At 44.5% G+C, this 19,730-nt stretch overlaps 1 protein-coding gene and 1 long non-coding RNA gene across 3 annotated transcripts in view; one reads left to right on the forward strand and one right to left on the reverse strand.

Moving 5' to 3' along the window:
- The window catches only part of POU6F2 (POU class 6 homeobox 2), a 449,402-nt gene that overhangs the window by 107,638 nt on the left and 322,034 nt on the right, over nucleotides 1-19,730 (reverse strand). For both annotated transcript variants that reach the window (XM_063115068.1, XM_063115069.1), the window contains exon 5: nucleotides 1,606-1,973. In XM_063115068.1, the coding sequence (XP_062971138.1) occupies nucleotides 1,606-1,973 (368 nt within the window). The remainder of the gene's footprint in view (nucleotides 1-1,605; nucleotides 1,974-19,730) is intronic.
- On the forward strand, nucleotides 567-3,975 carry LOC134391138 (uncharacterized). The gene is made up of 3 exons (XR_010024920.1): nucleotides 567-721; nucleotides 2,558-2,751; nucleotides 3,915-3,975. It is a non-coding gene; the product is annotated as an uncharacterized LOC134391138 (long non-coding RNA).

The raw sequence follows: 19,730 nt of genomic DNA on the forward strand, positions 1-19,730 counted from the left end.
TTTTTTTGGTAATTTTTACCTATTTTATGCCTGGGATAGAGGAAGTGTTTAATCACACAGTGTATTGGTACACCTAATTTGATTGTTTTTAAAAAGCATTAAACTCATTCTTTGGATCAACAGATTTGAATTCCAAATGCTGAAAACATTAGGGCTGCTTTAATCATACATTTTGTAAATTTGATAATACCTACTCTCTCTGTAGATGTCAGGTGCAGACTTTTTTAAGCCGATGTTCATATCAGTCTCGTGTCAAAGGTATTAGGTTGTCTCACCCTTGTAGGATTTGTAAAAATACATCTTTGAACTTGATTCAGTAAAATGTTCAAATTGAAAGTAGCCTTGGCCCAAGTGCCCGGGAAAAACACAATTACTCATCTCACTCAAATGTTTTCATTTCCAGGAAATCTTTGGGCTATCACTGAGAATCCAAGTTCAAAGAGACAAAGCTATGTGAAAACAAAGTAAGTCAGTTCTAAAAATAGTAAATCTCTAACCCACCTGTCTTCCTGCCTGTGTACCCATCTATCTTGATTTCGTTTTGCTATTTAGGAGCCAAGGAGGCCATTGCTCCTGCCGTCTTAGGTGGGGGAGCTGGACTGACCACTGAGGAGGGGTGAGCCAGCATTTGAGATGCGTGCAGAGGTGCTTGTTCTGTCGGACTTTGTCACTGTACTACAGACACACTCATCTGAAATCTCACTGGGGAAAACATCATTATGTAAGTCAAAGCACAGTTGACTTGACTGAGCTATTAATTTCTGGATGTGATGTATTGACATTACGGTCATTATGTTTTGAAGCTATTTTATTTTGAAGGCACCTAAGTTAAAAATGGTTTCCTGAAGTTTAACGTTATGTATACCTACTATCATGGGGAGGAAATGCCCCTATCCGTTCCTCCTCATGAGAGTAGGTTAAAGATGAGCTTTCATGGTTAGCCTGAAATACCTATTTTTGATGCCCTCAGCCTCACAGTAATAGAGTTAGTATATAGAAGCTTTATTATTTTATAAAGATGCATATTTGTTGAGGCTCTTGGCATGAATATAGAGTACTTGTTAGTCTGTGAAGTAATGGTTGGAATCTGGGACATAAGACTGGGGCTAAATTTCTTTGCCCTCCTAACCCCAGAGAGTCTTCAGAAAAATAGAAACAAAAGAGCACAAAGTACTTAAGGTAAGACACTGTTGTATTCATAATGTAGAGAAATAACACCGAGCCTCATGGACAGTAGATGCAGCTCTCCACGGGGCTGCAAAACTGTGCTAGTAATAATTTTAATTGGATGCTATCTTTGCTGCCTTCAAAAAGTATCATAAAATGGAATTATTACAGGCTACAAGTGCACTTACAGTGCCAGCCTCTCACTGAAGGAAACAGATAACATCTATCCTTTGGAGGCAACGTCAATGGGCTTCTATTCGTTTCGTTTACACGCTTCCCCAGCTGCCTGCTATTTGCTTCCTCTTCCCTGTGTCTACGACATCAATTTGAATTAGACGCTGCAGAACTGGGTGCTAAGTTTTGCTGGCCCTCTGCCCTTGGGGACGGCACAAGCCCACGGAAGGTCCTCTGCGCCCTGGGGGCTGACGGAGAGCATACCTGGAGAGGATTGGGTGGCGTGAGCGGCGACGGAAGGCCGTGTCCTGGAGATTGGCTGGGTTTCTGAGGGGGGCTCGAACTCTGCTGGGTTGGAGACGGTTGGTTCTGGTTCTGGTTCTGGTTCTGGGAGTGGGGTGGGTGCTGCTGGGGCTGCGGAGCCTGCGGCAGCTGAGACGGAGGCACTGGCAGCTGCTGGGAAGCAGGTGGCGGCTGCTGGGGTGGGGCGGGCAGGGGCTGCGGCTGCTGGGACTGCGAGGCCACCGGCGGGGCTGGCTGTGGGTGCTGGCTGGCTGGCGGTGGCGGCGGCGGCTGCTGGAGCTGCTGGAGCTGCTGGAGCTGCTGCAGTTGGGAGTTCAGGGATGAGGTAGCTAGGAGGAAAGAAAGTGAAGGTGGAGTGAAATAAACGCGATCAAACACCTGGCTGTGTCTGGACAGCTTGTCCCGTGCAAGCTGAGATGGGTCTCCTTTAGAAACAGTTTGCCGTCTCACCCTGAAGCTCTCTGGTATTTGAAGGGGTTGTGAGGCACTGGGAGAAATAAAATCACTGCTTGCTAAATTTTAAAATTTAGGAAGAACCGGAATGTAACACACCTGGCATTACTTTTCAAGGCAGTGAGGAACACGAGCCAAGGGGGTGGAGGAGGAATGGAGATTTTTTTTAAAAGTACTTTCTCCCTCTCTTTCTTTCCATACTGCTTGGAAAATACACTCATGCTTTCAAGATTTGATTTAGATTTTTAAAGTTCAACCAGTTTAATTCTTTGGGTAAATGCTTGCCTGGCGTTGAGAACAGGAAACTAAAGTGTCCGTGGTCTACCATTCGTCATCAGTGCCATTTAGTGGTGTCGTTTTCACTGGCCACTTCAGACCTCTGCCAATTTGCTGATGCATCTTAGTTTTGAGTTTCTACAGTGTTCTTTTTTGAAATTTAAAGATAATACATGCTTCTCAGTTTTGCAGGGTCAAAAGCCTGAGTCTGAATCTTCTGCCAGCTGGTTGAAGAGACAGAGCCCTCAAACCGAAGGGTCACGGCAGGTGACTACGAGTTTTACAGTGTGGTGATCGCACACGTTTGCACCCGCAGGACAGACAGGCAAGGGACAAGAGAATGGACACGGCTTTCAAGAGTTTCCTGCTATGGGAAAGGTATGAGTTGGTGAGAAAAGCCGTCAGCTCTGAGCACCCAAAATCTGTCCTCACACGCCCACCTCACGTTGAACATTTCTGCAACAGGAAGCCAGTTAGTTTGACCAAAGAATGGTCGGAGAAAATTACTGCTAAAAACCTAGTTCAATTCCTTCTTTGCCTAAATCTCAGTCTAAAAGCTTTCTATCAAGCCCATGAGCACATAAATATAGGATCAGTGCTGAAGCCATGGGCCTTGGCTGCGATGTCTTCCTGCTCCTCTCCTATCTAGAATTAGTCAAGATTTCCAAAGGTAATTACTCCCGTTTGCAATACTAAACTAGTCCCTATTTTTTAAAATGCTCATTTTTTAGATCTAGGGGTTCTGTAAAGTGACATATGATACACCTGCCTTCACACAACAAATATGTTCTTCAAAAATACATGTACATTGAACCATATATTGAGGCGGCCTGTAGAACTTTGTAAGAAAATCAACTAGTGACTATTTTTGTAAAATTAAGAATCATTTTGTAAAATTTGTTGAATGCCATCCAGGCACTGGTAGTGTGCCAGGTAATACGGAGGATTTAAGGAGACATAGTCCTGACTTCAGGGAGCTTACAGTCTATTTGAGAAAATAAGATGAACTCATCAGGAACAATCAGGTTTGGAAGTACCTGTTACAGAGTCCCACTAATGGCAGATGCTTGATACATATCAGTTAATTGACTTAATGGTCAACAGTGTGAAACTGACCAAAAGGGCCAAGGGAATTAGGAGAGGGCTCCCTGGTGGGCTGGAGAGGCCAAGGCAGCATTCATGGTGGATGTGGGGTGTGAGCAGAGGGGGTTCAGGAGAGTGAGGTGCAGGAAGAGAGCATGTTCCAGGCTGGAGAGACACCCAGGGGACAGTGTGGCCTGGGCAATGCTTCTCAAGGACAATGGAGAACAGACTGCCTGGAACTGAGAGTCTGGGAGGTTTTGAGTGATGTTAAACCCTAGAGAAAGTAGAAAGCCAATCTCGTGAACGTGGTGGAAAGATGGATCCTCCCAATTAACCTTTGGTGTAAGTCAGTTATTAAACATATAAATCAGGTTTGTTTAAAGGAAGGCATAGCTGCATTGGTGAAATAATAGCTTGAGCATCCCCAGGGACACCAAATACCAATTCTGTGATCTCAGGCACCAAGGAGGGCTTCCATGATGGGCCAGCGGGCAGAGCAAGTCCTCACTGGGCCATTGAACAAGCTGTCCGGAGCATGTGCTGCCTTGCAGGTACATCCAGGCATTCTGCGGCTTGTAGTGTGACACTGAGGTAGAGGTGGCATGTGCATGAGGTCTGAAAGTGCCCGTCACCACCCTGATCAGAACTTAGCAGGAAGCCTAGTTTGCCATTGTCCCCTCCCTCCTCCTATTGTACGAAATCACATGTTACTGAAGATCTGGGAGCCCAGCTCAATTCTGGCCTCCCCAGGTCTCCTGCAATCTGAAGGATCCTGGGGCGTGGGGCCCGGCCTCTCCTTTTGGTGGAGTCACGGACTTTGGGAACCTGATTGCTTCTGGCCTCCTGCCTGATTCAAATCAAGCCTCTCCTGATTTCCTTCAGGTGGGGCACATATGTCAGCGCTTATTTTCATGGTTGACTTAAATACCATACTGTTTGATTTTGGTTAGAAAAGCATTTATCTAAATCAGCTTTTAGAAACAGGAAAGACTGGGGAATATTGGCAGATCGATATTGGCAGACAATAGGTGCAGCCGACCCTAACCTACTAATGAGACGTGGTCCCAAATGTATCTCCGTTTCTTCATGTCAGTGAGTTCATGTTGCTTGGGTATTTCTTTCCCGTAACAGCAGCTTGACTGGAAAGGCATAAACCTAAGCAAACCCCTTTGAGTACATAAACTAATTTGGCATCTGCAAGCAAAAAATAATGGAAAATGAAATATGTTCAGGTATGTAGTGGATGCAGAGACCAGCAGGAGGGGTGTAAAGAAATGTAACTCTGGTCTAAAATCGCCAAAGCCACCTACACGATCACGTGAAAATTAGAGTAAAAAAATGTGAAAATACGGTGCCTCTAGATGGCTCATTTCGTAAAGCACAGTGAAAGAAGAACACAGAAGAATGACAAAGAAAGATGAAATAAAGCTAGGAAGGTTCAGGGACGTATTTGCACTACAAGGAATGTTTGTGATAAAGCGATGCATGTTGGGGTGAAACTCACACCCTGGGTATGCAAGGTCAAAGATTTTACTCTCCTCTTTGGTATTTATGTCCTTTCATGATTGTTTCCTGTATGTCTGGTTACGATACACTCCATAGGCCAATGTTAAATGTAAAATTTAACTACAATAGCAGCAGCTATGAAAGAAAAAGAGATGCACAGAAATACATTCTGAAAATTTAAAAACTTACAATTCTGAAAAGAAACACATAATGAAATTCCATCAAACTCTGAATTTCCTGGAGAGAAAAGAGCATTATGGCAAAACCAGTGGCTCTGAACTCCCCAGATAAATCATCTAATATGACAAAGGGGTAACCGAGAACCTGTTTGTTTCTACACGTCAACTGTAAATTCTGAATCTTTGCTAAAGGTTTCCTCAGTAGACCCCACAGATAAATACAACCACACTATCAGAGGGGTCAGAATGATACTGGATGGACTTACACAGGAGTATTTCTGAGGCAGGGGAGCAGAAAGTCAAAAATGTCATACGTACCCTCATTCAAAAGGCAAATCCATGAAAGATTCTGGAGAACAGCAAGGCGGTACTCAAACGCTAAGGGAAGTTTAATTCTTATCAACACCCTCATCTACTTTACACCAAAGAATAACATCCTGCTATTGTAATCAGTCTCGTTGGGGTCTCCAGCATTTTCCTGGGCTCCTGAGGTTCAGGCATATGTGAGCACAGCTGGCACCTGGTGGGTTGGTTGAAAGCCTGCAGGGAAGCAGTACTGGCTGATGTCTACACACCTCTGGGCATGTCTGGGAACTGGGGGGCCTTTGCAGAGATGTGTTTACAGGGGGAGAGGATCCACGCAAGGAGGAAGGAAGCCACTAGCCCTCGTGACTGGAAGTGACCAGGAGTCCTGGCAGGAGCATGGTGGTCGTGGCTGTCCAGACCCACCTTAGCCCATCCTCTGGTGCAAGCCTGGTCCTAGGGAGAGAAAGAGCACTAGGTAATAACAAAAAGAGAAACCTTGAAAATACAAGGCTCAGTGAAAGACGCCAGATGCTAAAGGCCACATACTGTATGATTCCATTTCTGTGAAATGTCCAGAAAAGGCAAATGCACAGAGAGAGCAGAGAAGAGGATGCCAGGGTGTGGGCGCAGGAGGAACGGGGGTAACTGCTGTCGGATATGGGGCTTCTTGTGGGGGAATGAAAATGTCCTGTAACTAGACAGTGGTGATGGTTGGACACTGGGAATGTACTCAAGCCACTGAATTGTACATTTCAAATGGTTAAAATGGCAAATTTTATGTTATGTGTATCTTACTACGGTAAAAGAAAAGAGTTGCTTCTCTGTATTCACACCAGGGAACAGGCTACGCTGCCTTGGGAGGCCACAAGGAGGAGCGTAATCCTTCTCTGTTCTTTGTGACTTTGTGGTCCTGAGGGGTTGGGGCAGCCACCAGCAAGCGCTCTCCTGGTGGAGCCACAGCAGAGCTATGGGCAGGACGCAGGCGCAGGAGGGAACACACCATGCCCACTGGAGGGCACAGATTTGGTAGGGTAGAGCCGGTGGGGGGGCTTTGCTATCAAAGTGGACCCATTTCTAAGTGTATACAAGATGCCGCCCCTAGAAATGCTGGGGAGGACTTGGAAGCTGGACATGGTGTGCACAGGTGGAGGACAGCCATGGCAATTTCAGTTAAAAGTAAGACAGTGCTTCACAGTTTAGAAAGTGTTTTTATTTAATATGATGAATTAGCTTTTCAAGACAACCAAGTGGATAGATGCTATCCCTGCCACCTTATACACATGAAACTCATGCTCAGAAAGGTTGAGTGACCTTCTCAAGTTTACACAGCCAGAGGGTGTTCCGGGTGGCTCTGTCTTAGTTTTGCCACTTCCCAAGGCCTCCTAACATAACAGAATTACTTCTACAGATGGGACCACCTATTTCCTTGTAAGGGTTTAGACAAAGATACCTGCTCACTTGGACAGAGCTGCCCTCCACAGCTGTGCTCTTGAGAAGAGGTGGCTCGGCAGGTACCCAGCCTCAGAGCCGAAACTGAAGGTGTCTGCTCAGCCACGAATCGTTTGACTCCTGGGAAAGTGTGGACAGTGCACCTCGGTCCTGCTGCAGGCAAGTCGCTTTTAAAAGCCTGCTGGTGTGAGATGTGAAATGTGTGTTTTGAGGAGAAAGATGCTAATTTGAGTGTGAGCCGTGAGTTAGCATGAAGAACAGAGACACGGATGGGGGAGGGGCCGCAGGGAGGGCGGGTGACAAGTGTGAGAGGAGAGGAGGCGCAGAAGGGCCGGGGTGCACTCTACTCCTGTCCCAAGTTTGCTTTGATGGTAAGAGTTTCCTCCACGCTCAAACACAGGGCGGCAAAAGTGCTGTGCCCAGGCTTGGTGCCATTTTAAGCAAAGTGAGGAGCCATCAGCTTACGTTGTCCATAGAACCCGGTGACACACTGTCTCTAGAGTATCAGTGGGTGGCAGCTGAGAGTTCTCCAGCTGGATTTGTCTTTAACTTGGGGCAGTGACACCCAGATCTTTAAGCTCCAGTCTTAATAAATCACTGGGCCCGCGAACCACTGAAAACGAAGCCCATGCCCCCGAGTATATCTTTGCCTCCTTAACTCTGTATTTATTGTTCATGATTGTTGCCGACTAAAAGCTCTGCAAGAAGAAAAAACTGGAATCTGAAACAACCCAACAGGAGGAATTTGAGGTTGTAACTTGGCCAGCCACAGACAGCCCCTAAGTAAGAAGGTCTAAGGTAACTGAACCAAGGTGCAAGTCACAAACCCTTCCTGGGACCCTTGTCACGGGCATCCCTCACCCCCGCCAGCAGACAGAAGTTTGTAAAGTAGATGGAGAAAAGTGGATGGTCGGGAACTGGCAGTTTTGAAAATGCACAGAAGGTGAAAACTTGCTGGGATATCTGTCTTTAATCTTGGTAACAATGTCAGAAGCAAGCAAAGTCGATTCTGCCTCAAAGCTTATGACGTGTGACCGTCTCACATATGGTCAGCGTTACCAGCTCCAGAAATACCACTACACATGTCCTTAATCTGTCTTTTTACTTCTTTTGCATTTAAGGCAGAGATCTAAGTGTCTCTTGAGTTGTCAGGGGAAAACAGAGAAAAATTCTTCTGGTGAAAACATCCCTACAAATTTCTATGTATCGCCTGAGCCACCTACTCTAGCAGCCCATCTCAAATTGTGGACCAGAATCACCTGGGAGCTTATTAGGAAAGTAGATTCCAGAGAGTAGGACAGAATCTGCATTGTAAAGAACTGCCCAGGGGCTGAGGGGCCCTAGCCCTTGGGGCTGCAGCAGCCCATCCCAGCTGCCACAGGTGAGAGGACGCAGGTGGGAGGACGCAGGTGGGAGGACTGCTGTTCTCTTGACCTCCACCTCAGCAGCTTGCTTACCATCAGCACAACTTGGAGAATGTTTCATTTACACAAATTGTTCTGTCGTTAGCAACAACGACACAAATATTGAAACAAAATCACTGGTTGCAAAGAAAGGAAAACAGATACCTGGGAATCCACTGGTGTTTTTTAGTGCCTTCTTTTGGAAACTACAGCAATTCACCAAATCACTATTTCCTTTGTTGACATCTTAGGGAGCACTCTTGTTAAGAGTATTTTAACAAGGGTTAAATCTGAGATGTAACGTTAGCTTTAAATACGGAAGATGAAAAGTAAAGGATGAAGGTGCGGCCGGCTATCCCCAGGGGAGCTACACCCACTCAGCAGAGAGTCAGAGAGGATAAAGACCCAGAGATGGTGGGTGAGTCCCCACTAATTCCCAGGGTGGTTGCTGGGGTCTCTTTATGGAACAGTCGACCTCCCCACCATCTCCACCTACAGTATGGCTTCAAATCTTAGATAAATAATGGAAAGGCTCTCCTCTAAAGAAATTGAAAAAGCCGTCTGGGGAAGAATTAGGATTTCTAACGTGGACATGAACACCCCCAAGGAAAGTGCTTTTCTCCTCTCACTAACCCTAGAAAAGCCTGTCAGTCCACAGTCTCACCCCAGCATACGGAGCTCCCCATCACTCTCCAAGTCCTTTCAGAGCCCAACTGAAAGAAAAAATACCCACACCTAGATAATTCCCCCATGGAATTATAGAACACCAAAGAAAGATCTTTTAAGATCCAAAAAAGATTTCCGAGAGAAAATAAAAGGCCACCTACATAGACACATGAATCAAACTGGTATCATACCTCTCATTAGCAAAGCTATATGTTAAAATCAGAGGAGCAAAGCCTTCCACATTCCAAGGGGAGAAGATATCCCACCAAGAATTCTATCTAGCAGCAGCAGAGAAAGTCCTATTTGGAACTTAAAAAGACTCAGACACCTATCTTACAAAGTTGAATAGGTACTTCAGCAAAATGAGGTCATGAACTAAGAAAGAGGAAGACATAGGATTCAGGGAACAGTGTATGTTCCCCAAGAGAGCAATACAGGAAGCCCCACTGTGATTGTTGCCAGCGGGTCTAGACAGCAACTCGTCCAGACTGGAGCATACAGACAGAGGGTTCTAGGTGAAATGCCTGCAGGAAAAAAGGGGGTTCCATAGAAATAAAAAAATTTTGAGATTTCAGTAGAATTCCAGAATACGGAAAAAAAAAAAAAGAAAGAAAGAAATTAGGAACTTCGGGAAAAACAAAAACTGTCTGGAAAAGTAACAATCCAGATATGAAGCAGCTGTTCTGAATTAGATCCAGAAGTCATTGAGCTTCAAGAAGAAAAACTGAATGGATTCAATGCTATAGAAAGAGTAAGCAGTTAAAAGATGGTAGCTATCTCCTAAAGAAGGCGTACATTTTTTTCTTGTAATAATAATAAGACAAAAGGATGGGCAATAAGAAACTCCAGGCAAAACAAACAAAAAATAAAAGAAGAATTTAAAAAACCAATGCAACCCAATGACGTAATAAAGTGTGGTGTGATTTTGAGCACTTAGTGGAGTATGAAGCGATCATCCATTCGGATATGCTCTTTGAGTGGCACTAAAATCCAAACTGAGAAGGATATGTGATCATGGGTTCTGCAGGAAATAATAAAGTGGCCATATTAGAATGTTTACTGGCTTTTAATTTTTGGCACAACCTATAAACAAAGCGTGGAAGATTTAATGAGAATACAGATGCTCTATCATCGTTGGCCACGTAGAAATGAAAGGCTGGAGGGTGGGAGGAGGGGAGAAGGGGAGGGGAGCACCATGGAGGAATCGAGAGATGCCTTAGAGTCGACAGAAAAAATAGGGATGTACATGTGCTCTTTAAAGTTACGATGTTAAGTAAAAATAGCACTATGCCTCTTTACGATGTTAAGTAAAAATAGCACTATGCTTCTATTAGGAGGGGCGGAAGAGAAGGTGGGAGATGTGAGCTAAAGCGGGAAATGAACAGGTGATACATCAAGTCAACAAGTCAAGCATAGAGGTAAACTGCAAGTGTTTAAAAATATTCGGGTAAACCCAGAAAGCCTAAAATGAGAAATGGTTAAATGTGATTGTCCTGGAGAGTAATCCTGAGGGCAGAGAGCAGCATAGCTGAGAACCTGGCAGGTCTTCGTAAGCTCTGTGCACTGATCAGTTTTCAGTCACATACATGTATTATGCTGATAAAAATTAAAACAAAAAAATCGGTTTCAAAACATTGGCTACATCTTGTAGGATAACAGCAGATTCTTAGGTGCCGGGCAGTGTTCTAAGCATTTGACGTTAGTTTTTAATTGATCCTGTCAGCAACTTTATAAAGTACGGGGGTGCTTCAAAAAATTCATGGAAAAATAGAATTAAAAGATAATCTGAATCTTTCCATGAACTTTTTGAAGTACCTGTGTAAATCTTCTAAATTGGATTCTCCCAGCTGCATACCCTGAGCCAATGATTCGAGTGCAAATGATTTATTAAGAAAGGGCTCCCAGGCGAAAGCAGGGAAGGAGCAAGGAAACCAGGCTAGGGCAGGGCAAGAAGCCAGGTGAGGCTGAGATTTCAGGTAAAGCGCAGGCCTCATCCGATCCCGGAGCTCTGAGGTGGAAATTGCACCGAGGGCCTTATCCTGTCTTGAAGTATCCCCTATTCCTTCTTATACCAGTGAGTCACTGGATCCAGTTGAGGACGGGGCACAATTTTGCCCCTCCATGATGGGGAAGTGACTTAAGGAATCAAATAACTTCCTAAGAATCAAAGTACAGTATTTTAAAGCTACTGTCAGGGGTGATTATACTACGTAGCAGGCCACATTAAGATACTCTTAAGAAAATGGAAATTTACCTCTGAGTGACACAATGTGAATTTCCATGGAGCTAATCTATACTGGGGCAGTAAAAACACAATCAAACAGGTCTCCTTGAATCTCTCTCTCTATGTATATCTATATATCTCTCTATATAGACAAGGAGATTATATATGTATATATTTAATATTACATATAATATATAAATATTACACCAAGCCACATTAAAGACACAGATGGTTCCCTGGCTCCAAACACTTGGTCTATTAATGTTCGTTGAACAGGGTATGCTGAACAAAACAGAAGTGGTTCCTGCTCTCATAGTGCTCAGGGTTCAGCTCTACTGAAGGCCTTGAACTGATGAAGGTTTTAATGTCCTGACAGAAAGTGAAGTGTCCATCAGACGGAGGTTAGTCATCACTGTAAGTACAGAAAGACTAGCACTGCAGAAGCCAATTCTGGGGCTGGAGTGGAGGTCGGAGGCCATGACCTATCTGGTCCAGATCTCGGGGGCATCCCTTGTGGATATGTATGTGGCCACCATATCTTTGAATGATTGACATGCCTAGCTTTGTATCCATATTCATCTGGCATCCTTATGACAAGATAAGGATTTCCACAGAACTGTCCTTCCCAAGTAGAGAATTGGCCAAAGGACAATCATATTAGGTCACCTTGACAATTATATTTCTCTTTGGAAATCAAATGAACATTTTGGTTTTATACTCTGTCTTCTTTGGTTTGACCCAGCATTGTGATATTCTGATTCATTCTAGGATGCTAATCAGATTGAGTTCCTTAAATTCCCTGGGCTGAGATCTGACCCCATATGCGACCACGTTCTCCTCTGGCTCCTACTGTGGCATGAACCTTCTTTTGAAAAGTCAACAATAGACATGTGTTCCTGATAGTCTGATAAATGCTCCCAAAGACTATTCCATAGGATGCTAGTCCCCACATATGTTCTAGGGGGAAAAAAAGTGTTCCATTGTCAAAAATTTGGGGAGACACCACATGTTGTATTTTATTTTTGGAAATATATAGTGAGCATCAGAATACTAATGGCTAGAATTTCAGCATTAAAGAAACCTGATTAACATTTTTCATCCAACACTGACCAAATGCATTTGGCCTTGGAATGCCATCATCCTGCGTTTTTTGAAACAAACTTATGCATATGTATGGAACTAATATTGTAAGGGGCCCACTTAGAAATAACCTGCAGGTGTCTCTGTTGTAGTCAGACATGACTACTTTATAAATGAAGGAATTTTACACATACATAATGTACATATATACATATATATAACTATACATATGATTTACATATTTTATATCAGGGTTTCTGGAAGAAGTGATGAGCTATTTTCATTGTTAAAATAGCTTAATAAAATTCTTAAGTTTACCCCTCGTAAGTCTGCATGGATGAATCCATATATCAAGCTTACCTACTATGGTGAAACCGGCTCATTCACACTAATGAGAAAGTTTGAGTGTAATAAACATCTCTGATTAATAAAAAAATTAAATATGTGTTAAAAGAGTATGTGCATATGAATTTCTTAATAAGTGTGGTGTCCTTGAAGTCGAAGTATTTCAGATCATCTGAGAGGAAAGGAGGAGGAGTTACAAAAGAGCATCTTAAAGGGTGCAAAGGTGGGAATCTGGAGCTGAGACTTTCTGTGACCAGCCTGGACAACCAGGGGTCCACTGAGTGCTCCCCAGGCTCTAGGAAAGCGTGTTGCTATGGCTTGTTACCTGTGAGGAACCTGGTGTGGATAACTTGCTCCTCAAATAAGCCTATAGCATGCGTAAAGGAAGAAAGTGCAGTTCTATCAGTACTACACTTTTAAATAAGATCTTCCTTAAGAATAAAAGATTTAAATGGCCCCTCCTGTCTTTTTCCATCAAGTTTTCTAGTCTTCTTCAGGTGTCAGTACAATATCAAATTGGAATTCCCAGGATCTGGATGTGCATTTTGACTGAATCCCAGTGGACAGCTTCTATATGTTCCTTGATTTTGCTTGACTGATGTTTGCATAACCTGCAGGGAATCCACAGACTGTAAATGGAAACATTGATTATTGATTTGAAATCCATTTGCCCAACAGACAAGACCAAATTTATCCATCAGAGACTCCTAGCCCTCCCACAGTAACTGGTCTCCTCCCCTCCCGGACTTGGCAGAGGCTTGGTGAAGGGGGTGGTGGAAAGACTGGGCTCTGCTTGGAGTCAGTTTTCTGTGCTCTGCTCTTCTCCAATACGTGGACAATCGCGCTGTTGGTGCTCTGTCTGCTTGACACATCTGAGAGTCGCAGTACACCAAGGTCCATGCCACACTCTCTTCCTGATGCCAAGTGCACTCAAGGGCAGAAGGTCCATTTGGGTGAAATAGGAAGCAGCTCCAAGAAGTGCTCGTGTAATATCCAACCTCATTATTTTTCCTCCACAAATGTGAAAAACAGTTGTTTACATTTTTGGTGACTTCTTCTCAGAGGCTAATCTACCTTCCACTGGAGTTTGAAAGGTTTAAAATTATAGCTAACAGTTATTGAGCATGGTTTCCCAGGGAATTTTGACTTCTTTTATTAAGGTAGAAGAGAAGCCACATTCACCAAAAATGATGCTGTGGAGACAGCGGAAAGGGAGAAGGATGCTCGTTTTATATTCCTATGCTAGTAAATAATGAAATAGTTCTTTAATCAGCAGACAAGCAAGATGCACGCTGGCTTTGAAAGCATCAGTATTTGCCTTTCCCTTCAAGTGAGATTCACAAGAGAGGACGTTACAGGCAGTCCAGTGGCTACCGCGCCCAGTTTCAACACAGCACAATGTTCACTCAAATTTCTTTTAGGCTACAGACACATGGGCCAGTGCTTATTTTCATGGTTGATTTAATCCAGCCCCTCTGCCAGTGTGGGGATTATTCCCTACAGTTATTCTCCAGTGATCTGTCAGTTCAGATTTTAAAAAGTTAAGTGACAAAGATGCGATGGCTGATTCCTTCCGAAGGCTGTGGGAGCAGAGTGTGTAGCAGGAGATTTCTCTTTAAGAACCTGACTATGAGCTCCTCTCTTTAACTTCCCCCATATCACCATGAACCTCCTTCCTCTAGGCTGAACTTTAAGCTCCCTAAACATGTTGATAGAGTTTGGATGTGTTGTCCCCTGAAAACTCATGTGGAAATCTGATCCCCCATGTGGCAGTGTTGGGAGCTGAGTCATGGGTGCGGATCCCTCATGAACGGATTAATGCTCTCCTTGGAGGGTGGGGTAGGGAATGAGTTCTCCCTTTATTAGTTCCCGCCAGAGCTGGTTGTTTATAGACCCTGGCACCTCCCCTCTCTCTCTTGCTTCCTCTCGCCATGTGATCTGCTTGTACCTGCTGGCTGCTGCTTTCTGCCATGAGTAGAAGCAGCCTTAGGCCTGTGCCAGATGCGGCTGTCCCAGAATCGTGAGCCAAATAAACCTCTTTCCTTTATAAATTACCCAGTCTCAGGTATTCTGCTGTAGTAGCACAAAAACAGACTCATACACTTGTAATTCAGTTTTGTTCCTATACAACCACTTCAAGGTTGCCAAAAAGCTTTCTAGATCTTACTTCACTGGTTGCTTATTTTTTGAGAAGAGGAGATAGTGTTTATTTTCTCTCACTTTACAGATGAAATCTAAGACATGATTCTAGGACCAAGTGTATACTAGCTGTGCTTGGCTTTCACAATAAATGGTAATATTTTCCTAAACTACATCTATTTTTCTATTTTGAGATATGGAAATCAGAAATATGCCCTTGCCAGATGTGCAATTCCATTCCAGATTCTTGGAAAAGAAACCTGTAACGAAATGACTTTAACTATGTACAAAAATGTTACTTGTGTTAAATGTCAAAAGTTACTTATATTACATCAAAAATATTATAACTGTTCTTATTTTCTCTTTCTATTGCCACAGTGGAATTCTCTGGTTAGATAATGAATATACTGCATGGGTAATTTGGTTATTTTGTATGGATGTGCACATTAGTCATTCAAATCTCATAACTCATTTTAAAGGCTTTCACATGTACTAAGTTAAAAGTGAGGCAACTAATGGTTTTAATGAAATAATTACACTAATGATAAACTCTACTTGGAGAAAAAGGTTATCAAAAGAATTGGGAAAATTCATAAAAAGCAGTAGACGCTGGAATATTGACGGGGCTGGGGTGTAATATGGTCATATCACCTGTATGAGTAAAGATGTTTATGACAATGTCTCATGGACTTTTGCCAGGCTGGTTGATCTTGCTTATGGGAAATGTACTAGTATTATTTTTACTTTGTCCAATGCAGTATGGGCAAAAGAGGCAAACACAAGGTATCAGTCAGGACAGGTTAGGTTATGCTGTGGTAACAAGCAACACTAAAACCTCAAAGTTTCTTTCTTTTCATGTTGTAAGCCAGCAGGGGGCTTAGCTCATTGTAGTCACTTAGGTGCCCAAGCTGAGGGAGCAGCCACCACCTGGAACTTTCCCAGGATGATGCCAGGACGAAAGAGTGCTTTCAAGGGTGGGAATGACATGCTCTGGCTCAGAAGAAACCCCTGTCATCTGCTGTCAGAACTCAACGGCCAGCACTAATCACATGGCACACTCAGACACAAGGGGACCAGCAAGTGCTATACTATCCAGACCCAGAGAGCGGGGAGCCACAGGAATTTGGTGAACATCATTCATGACCTCCACAAAGGCACCACTCTGCCTCTCAGATAGTTTCTATATTCATCACTTTCTTTCCACGTTCATTTCCCTCAGTTTAACCTCCTTTGCCTTGTCTGGGTCATTGAAAGAACCTATTAACTGGCCTCTAGTCTCTTACCTTCCCCATTTTCTCTCTCACTCATTAATCAACCAGTGTTATCAAGTCATGTGCCAAATGCCCACCTGCAGCCTGAACTGTCTTTCTAAAACACAGATGCGATTGTCCCACTAATTAAAAAAAAAAAAAGAAGGAACGTATGACAGTTCCCATAGTAAAGAATTAAACCACAGTGCTCAGCCCAATATTGGAGAACAAGTGTGCTCTGACTCCCACCCACCTTTGCAGACACATCCCAGCCTCCTCTGAGGCCTCCCTTCTAGTTCAGAGGTAGAAGCTGGTGGGGTGCAGCTGCACGTGGCCGGTACACAGGGGTGCCTGCTCCCACCGTTACAGAACCAGGGCTTTAAGACAGTTTGAATTGGTTGATGAGATTAAAAAATCAGGACAGCCTCCATAAGAAATGCATTGTCCATTTTTGTTTAAAAAAAAAAAAAAGAAAGAAAGAAAAGAAAAAGAAAACACCCAGATGGTCTGGCAACATGACTGTGCATGAGAACTGGAACTGACTAGCTGCTGCCTTCTCGGGTAGGGCTGGTTCCCACAGGGGCCAGAATGGATTGCTGTCCTCTGCGCTCCCATGAGGGGGCATCATGTTATGCCTTGCACTGCAGTGAATAATGTGTCCCTGGGTGCCTCTTTTACCAAATACTTTCCTAAGAAAAGTAACTGTTTTTTATTCGGGTCTTTAAAAAAAACTTCCTGTCCTCTTTCTCAGCAACCTGCACATAGTAGATGTTCACTAAATAATTAGAAATGATCTTTGTAGGGAACTGTACTTTGGCCACTTGTCACCTCTAGCATGTTCTTCTTACCTAATGTGTATCACATGCTTGCTCTAGTTTGGTTCACGACAGGAGAGCTATCGTGGGAGAATTCTTGTGGTTAAACAGATCCACTGCTCAGGATTCTGAGTATGTGTAAATCATGTGACCTCTGAGCATGCAAGGCACTGCAATTAACTTTGGGGAATGTTATAGATTTATTTTTTTAAAAGTTAAATTCTTGTGTTCATTTTTTTATAACTATGCAGGCTAAGACAGCCACCCTGATGCCTCTGGAGCCATATAGCCTAAAAATTCTGTAGGATAATTTTGTTTGTGAACTAGCAAGTTATTAAAAGTGAATGAACATCTAGAGATTCAAGATTTGGAGGTGTGCTATAGGAATTCAACATGCAATATGAATATAAAATGTGGTCAAAGAGGAAATGACAAGCTTAGAGAGCCCTGAAATGTTATTGGGATAAACAAACAGTAAAGTGCTTCAGGTGGATCTGAGATGGACAGATTATGTTATAATCTTAGAAGAGAGAAAAATGTCATCCTAACCCAGGGCTGACCCAAATTCCACCCAATCTGGGGAGAAACATAATAGAGCATATGGATTAAGAGGGTTTGAGTAAGAAGGTCAGGTTTTCAGTAGCTGGGGCCAGCAGGGTGTACAAGGCGGCTGGGCCCCGCAAACGTGCGGTCCTGTTGAGTGAGCTGTGGTGGAAGGCCCGAGCGCAGGGTGGCAGGGCGCCCACAGTCACTCACTGTCCCTCGTGCCATGGCCACGGCCCACTCCTGGACGTCAGTACACTCACACTCTGTCCAGATGGGAAACCGGGCAAAAGGAGGATACGTGAACACAGGTTCCCTCAGGAGTCTCATGGGTCCTTTCTGCCTGCAATGAGCAAACACTGAGTACACATCCTGAGCAGGTCGTAGAAATGCCCTTCAGAGGAAGACAGGAATCAAGTTTTACCACAACACAGCATCTCAAGAGTTTAAGCTCTGCCTCGACTGTAAGCTCCTCCATGACTGTAAGCTCCTCCACAACTGTAAGTTACTCCTCAACTGTGAGCTCCTTCTTGACTGTGAGCTCCTCCTCGACTGTGAGCTCCTCCTTGGCTGTGAGCTTCTCCACAACTGTAAGTTACTCCTCAACTGTGAGCTCCTCCTCGACTATGAGCTAGCTCCTCGACTGTAAGCTCCTCCATAACTGTAAGCTACTCCATGACTGTAAACTCTTCCTCAGCTGTGAGCTCCTCCTCGGCTGTGAGCTCCTCCTTGCCTGTGAGCTCCTCCTTGACTGTAAGCTCCTCCTTGGCTGTAAGTTCCTCCTTGACTGTAAACTCCTCCTCAAGTGTAAGCTCCTCCTCGACTGTAAGCTACTCCATGACTGTAAGCTCCTCCTTGGCTGTGAGCTCCTCCTTGCCTGTGAGCTCCTCCTCGACTGTGAGCTCCTCCTTGACTGTAAGCTACTCAATGACTGTGAGCTCCTCAAGTGTAAGCTACTCCATGACTGTAAGCTACACCTCAACTGTAATCTCCTCCTCAAGTGTAAGCTACTCCTCGACTGTAAGCTCCTCAAGTGTAAGCTCCTCCTTGACTGTAAGCTACTCCTTGACTGTAAGCTCCTCCTCCCTCTGGGAGGCCCCAACCCCAGCTCACCAGCCCTCCTGAATCCCTGCACTCTCTTCACATGCAGTAGACACACTTACAGTGCAGCCGCCCTCCTCGCCTCTCTCCTCTCTTCCTTCCTCCCCTCCCCCATGTTCCTCCCTTCCTTCCTCCCTGTCCATTTTCCCTCCTTACTCCAAACATTCTTTAAGCACCTGCTCTGTGCAGGGGAGGTACAGGAAGCTGAGCGCATGCATGGGAAGGAGGCTGTGGTTCTGCTGTGCGCACCTCCTTCACACTCCATCTGGGAGAGCACGTGCACATGCCCAGTCGTGACCTTGCGACGTGACACTGACTGGCACTTCCGGTTAATGACTTCCACCATCTCCCCACTTCTCCTCAGCAGCCCATCCTCACAGCCACACCCACCCTTTCTTCTGGCTCTTGCTGCCATTAGAACCCATGCCCCACGGTTCTCTCCTGCGGAACCCCCAGTGAACTCCGCACCTTTCACCATTCCCTCCCAGGGAACCCCGCATTCCAGCGCACTGCTCGCCTATTGTGCCACACACACACTTGATGTCTACTCATGATTTGTTCTGTTTTCTGAAATAATCTCCCTCCGCATCCCCCTAACCCCTGGTTTCTCTCCATCACAATTCTGTCCTTCTTCCAAAACTCAGCTCAACTTCCTCTGCCCCCGTGGAGGACCTAGCAGGTGCAGTGAGTGACCCTGGCTACGGTATGTGCGTATATGGTCGCAGGCATACTGTGTTGTGCTAGAACAGTTATCCTTGTTCACACCAGGCTGAGACTCCAGGGTCATGGTAAGCCTTTTGGGATCAGGAACTCCTGTGAGAATCTGATCAAAATATGTACTCTTTCCTGAGAGACATACTTATACTTATAAATTTAACCTAACTTTTCAGGGGATTTCAGACTCCTCTGAACTCCAGCCAGAGACACCTACCCAAGGCTAAGAACATCTTGCTTTGAGATCAGCCTATAGATCAGGGCAAAGGGCATCTGGCCTTCCCTAAAACATGTGGCCCTGGCTGGTGTCCATGAGAGGGAGAGGTGGTCTTAGGACAGAGATCTGCTTGGAAAGTGGGCCATAGGTATCTGAGGGGACTCTGGCTTCTTGATGGTTTTTATTGTCTTAGGTCAGGTCTTGAGAAGTCTTAGCTATGCTCTGAACCTTCCAGGTGGGAGGAGTTAAATGGTACATGGAGATGCATTCTGAGTGAGCTCAAGGTGTAAGCCAGACTGTCTAGGGAGACGTTACTGTCGGAGGTTTTACTAAAGTC

The sequence above is a fragment of the Cynocephalus volans genome, chromosome 11 (genome assembly GCF_027409185.1).
Source record: "Cynocephalus volans isolate mCynVol1 chromosome 11, mCynVol1.pri, whole genome shotgun sequence".
NCBI classification, from domain to species: Eukaryota; Metazoa; Chordata; class Mammalia; order Dermoptera; family Cynocephalidae; genus Cynocephalus; species Cynocephalus volans.